Raw genomic sequence first — 5,077 nt, 5'->3', positions numbered from 1 at the left:
CTGGGCGTGGAGAGAAGTGCAGCAATGAAGGAAATCCAAAATCTCTATAAATGTTCATTAAAATTATTAAAATTTTAAAAAAGTCTGTAAGGAAGCTACATTTAAAAAAAATAATGCAATTACCACCAAACATAAATTTCTGTTTTTTTAAATGCTGCTATGAACAAGAAAATTTCATTCATGGTTCTTGATTATATACTACTTCCAGAAGTGATTCCGTGTTTACCAATTCTTTTTGGTAAAATGACTCTGTGTGTCCTTTCCATCCTGTTTTGACACTTCCTGCATTATTCAAGATTTTGTCCATAGCATCCTTCAGTATTGCAACTTAAGGCTTGAATTTGCTCTTCAGTTCTTTCAGCTTGAGAAATGCCAAGAGTGTTCTTCCATTTTTTTATTTTCTACCTCCAGCTCTTTGCACATTTCTTTACCGTCCTTTGCTTTGCCCTCATGAGCTGTCCTCTGAAATCACCTGTTGACCCCTCTTATGTCAGCATTCATTCCCTTTGTTTTGGATTCTTTTTATCCAGTAAAAGTTTCAGAGTATCTTCATTTTTAAACTATATAATATTTTATGTTGATTTTAACAAAAGTATACAGAAAATTTGGATTTCCAGTCTTTCATTTTTGCACATTTTCCTCCCTACCAACCCCAAGTTTACTTTTCTCTTTTAAAAAATTCATTCATTGTTGCACAGTTTCCTTCGCATCCTCCAGTACATTTTACTATGCACCTCTTATTGTGGATTATTGTCATCCCACCTCAGACCCCCAAATTTATTCACTTTTACTATGAAAAGCAACAGGTACAGACAGAAAATGAGAAATTGCTCAGAACCATATGAAAAGCCATTTTCTAAAATAATTAGGGAAATAAAACAGTGTTCTGAGAGACAGAGATACAAGCTTTAGGAACGGGTCCAGGATGCCCAATTTATCCTGTCCACAGACCATCGGGAGGGCGCATTCACCAAACTGCTCTCCGTGATGAGGGAGGGGAAAGTGGCGCTTATCTAAAATACACGGACAACCAAGAAGAGCCAAATAACCAAGGTTCTTCAGCTGTGAGAGGCAAATTTCAGAGAGAAGTCATTCCAGATTCCCAAGGGCAAGACTCAGAGGTCTTAGCAGTGCATGGACTTTGTCTTTCCACAAGACTCTCCTACCTATCTGAATCAGACTATGTGGATGGGCAGGAAGATGCAAAAAGGGCGTGTGAGCCTACCCACAATAGGACTGGCCCATTTCAACAATCTTTGAGGGGATTTGCTAGTCTCTCCAATAAATTTAATAACTTTAGCCACACAATCAGAATTTCCCCAGGCAAAGAAAATCATTTGAGACACAGCAACAGCAGCTATAGCTGCACTAGAGACCTGATGTGAGATGGGACCTTGGGACTGCTATCCCACTGGAGCCAGAGCTAAGAGCCTTTGCCCAAGTTTGTTGGACAAGTTGAGGTGTTGAGAACTTGGTAACAGTGGCTAAGTCTGAGGTGGACAGCCAATATTGGCAGGACTGACAACTGTAACACTGGCCTAAAGCCATAACTCAGGGTGAGATACCTGCAAGAACATTTCTGGAGCTGTCCTGACTGTACTGGGGCTATTTACCTGGAGTATAACCTTTCAAATTTTTCAACAGGCTTGGGGACAGGAAAGTCAGTGACCAAAAATGGGAAGGTATACCAAGGGTAACTCTTAACTAAGGGGACCAGTGGTACTTCACAGGAATAGCATCCTGTGGTCTTAGGCCTTAGGTTGGTACTCTACTGAAGGATGATCTTTTCTGTTTCAAATATTCATACTATTTCTTTTCTATGAATTTTTATATTCAGTCTTTTAATTCATATGAATTATAAATTCATATTATTTTGGCTCATTATTAAATCAGAGGTTCATTAATTTTATTGATATAACAAAACCATAGATGGGCAGGTGTTTCTGTTAACATCATCTTATACCTTGGTAAGAGAACTGACTACATAGTATGAAGTCTTCAGGATTTTCCAGCTTGTACCTTGAATACTGAAGGCACTACCATGGTCACTTCATTCACACAGTTTCTCTTCAGGATCAATTCTGTTACCTCCAGAGGCCTCTCAAGGTCAGGGCTGTGACTGGACACATCTGCACAATTAACCAATTAACTGTTAACAGGGCTTTTCTCCTGCGGGGCAGCACTGCTATGTGGTGAGATGAGACTTCCTATAGAAGGGTTGTCCTCCTGGGCAGAATCCACACAATTTTCTCTTTTTTGGTTTTCTGTGATGTGAATGAAAGGGAGAAACATCTTCAACTCTCTGTCCACATTTATGGCAGATATGTGGCATTTCACTATTATGAGATCCTTCAGAGAAGTGAGCTCTTGCTTCATCTTGAAGGTTTTCTAACATAATCTGCACTGAATGAGTTTGTAGCCCGTGAATTTTCTTATTTCTATTAAGAATTGACTGCTGTGTGTAAGATTTTCCACATGTAGTACATGTAAAGGAAGTGTTCCCTCTTTTGATGTGGAAAGACTTCTTGGTTTAAGTCTGTACCAAATTCACTGTGAATACAAGGTTTCTCTCCAGTATGAGTTCGCTGATAAAGGGTAAACTCTTCCTTCCGACTGAAACCTTTTCCACACTTGGAGCACATATAGCATTTCTCTCCAGTGTGAGTTTGTTGATGGTCTGTGAGATGACGTTTATTGGTGAAGCCTCTTCCACACTCCCTGCAAACATATGGTTTCCCCCCAGTGTGAGTTCGCTGATGGACAATGAGGTGACTCTTCGTGATGAACCATTTTCCACACTCACTGTGTTAAAGTTTTTTATATGTACTTTATATACCTCCAGTCTAGCCGCCATCTTAAGTCTTTGTGTTTTCCTTGACCACCTCAGCAACAAAGAAGTGACTCTAAGCCCTCCTGTCCAAATATTCACGCCATTGCTAGTGAACCCACCCATTTTCAAAATAGCCACTCGCTCTGTGTCAACGTCACCTTTCCCCACAAGTTCCCCAATCCCCTTATACCTCCCAGCCCCCAACCAACCCTGGCCCCTCCCAGTGCCAATAAAAATCTTGAACACAAAGATCTCGGGGCTCTGCCACACTGCTGCTGCTTCGGGGTGTATGTAAAATCCCTGCTCGAGCTCGTAATAAAATCCCTCATGTTCTTGCATCAGTTTCGGCTCCCTGGTATCCTTTGGGGGACTCGTGATTGTGGCATAACAACTGCACCCAAAGAGTTTCTCCCCTGTATGAGTCCGATGATGGACAGGGAGATTTGACTTAGTGGTGAAGGCTTTCCCACAGTCACTACATACATGGAATTTACTTTGTGAGCTGCCTTATTTCTGTGGAGTATGGCCATAATGCTATGGGATTTCTGACTTTCAGGGAAAATCATTCCAGTCCCAAATTGATCACAGTCATCGAGGTGTAAGGTTTTCTCATCTCCATTAAGCTCAGCAGAGTGCTTTACTTGATTGTTCCTTCTCTGATGGACTGTTGGTAAAGTTAAATTTTATTTCATAGTTTTATCAGGTAATTCAAACTTATCTTGATTTTCCATAAAATGAAAATGAAGTGTTTGTTGATGATAAATAATTTTCAATGAATTAAGGTTACTATGTTCCAGTCTGTGTAATCTTTCATTAAACAAGAACCAAAGGATATGATCATCAGCTTTCTGGACTTCAATGGACACAAGGTTTCTATGGTTCTCCAACATCACATCCTGGTACAGGGGCTTCTGAGCAGGTTTCAGAAGCTCCATTCTTGCAAGTGAACTTCACAGCCACAACACTGAATGTCAGCAATTCCTGAGCATCCACCATTGTCTTTTCTTCTTGGGATATTCCCAGCACCTTAGATGTCCTGTTGTTCTCTTTTCTTGAAAAGCTCTAATTCCTATTCAGAAATCTCAGTCTCTAGTGGATAGTGTCCCTGTTTGGTGTGCTTTGGTTTCTTAGTTCTCAATAACCCAAACTCTCTGTCTGTTACCACTTCACAGTCTCAACAGGAGGAGACGTGAGCCCTCAGAGTCTCTTCTAACAATCTTGACGTTCTCCCTTGTCTTTGTAATGACTTTTAGCTTTCTTTACAGAACACAACCCTGATATCATCCCACAATCTGTGTGGTAATTGATCATAAATGTCTAATGCACCAAATATATTCCTGAGATGGTTTTCAATTCAGGTACGACAGATTCAAGGTTACTGTTGTTAGTTATTATCAATTACAACTCATCATAATCCCATGTGTGCAGAGTAAAACAGAGATTTTAAGGCTGTGACGTTTCAGAGAGACGGCCAAACTAAACTGACTCCCAAAGTCCTACTGTATGGATTTGAACCTGTTGGATAGTTTCCATGCATTTATCATTTTTGCCACCTTAAACAGACTCATAGGCTTTTGTATCATCTTTATATGAAATTAACAAACTTGAACTAGGCAAATTACCTGCTCTGGTTTTACTAGTTGCTTTTTATACTCCTCTTCTTTGGCTGCACGTATACTTACAGATGCACAAATCAAATTTGTAGGCATGGCTGTCATTTTTCTCACCTGGAAAGAGAAATAAAAAATAGTACTTTTAAAAAAAAGTTTCACACTTCTCATCTGGTAAATTCTGGGGACATTTGAAGAACATGATTGATGTCCTTGAAAAAATTTAAAATAATACTTAAAGTAAAATTAAACTTAAACTTAAGCACTACAAATTACTTTAAATATATTTTTGTGCCATGAAACAAAAACTCTCACTGCCATTAAGTCAGAACTGACTCATAGATGACCCTCCATTGAGTTTTGTAGGCTGTAAATCTCATGGGAGAAGATTGTTCATCTTTCTCTGTTGTTGTATTCAAGCTGCCAGATGTGTTGTCTTTGTTTTAACATCATAACTTCATGTGAAATAGGCCATTAGAGCTTTCTTTTATGACAAGTTGCACTTGTTTTGTGCCTTTGAGTCAAAATTGACTCACAGCTCACCATCAAATGGGTTTTCAGAGGCTGTATATAAATGATACAGAAGGAGATTGCCCATCTTTCTCACATGGAGCAGCTGATGGGTTCAAACGGCCTG

The 5,077-nt window shown here is 39.6% G+C and overlaps 1 protein-coding gene across 1 annotated transcript in view; it reads right to left on the bottom strand.

The window, feature by feature from the left end:
• LOC102876996 (apolipoprotein O-like) overlaps positions 1 to 4,557 on the bottom strand; it is a gene marked incomplete at its 5' end in the record, with an annotated part of 203,358 nt that extends 198,801 nt beyond the window's left edge. The window contains one exon of the mRNA XM_006902557.1: positions 4,453 to 4,557. Within this exon, the coding sequence (XP_006902619.1) occupies positions 4,453 to 4,557 (105 nt within the window). The remainder of the gene's footprint in view (positions 1 to 4,452) is intronic.
• Between the last annotated feature and the right edge of the window lie 520 nt (positions 4,558 to 5,077).

Source organism: Elephantulus edwardii, unplaced genomic scaffold (assembly GCF_000299155.1).
Source record: "Elephantulus edwardii isolate Elephantulus edwardi_28Jun2011 unplaced genomic scaffold, EleEdw1.0 scaffold00428, whole genome shotgun sequence".
Lineage (NCBI taxonomy): Eukaryota > Metazoa > Chordata > Mammalia > Macroscelidea > Macroscelididae > Elephantulus > Elephantulus edwardii.
This window is presented reverse-complemented; position numbering and strand designations above follow the sequence as displayed.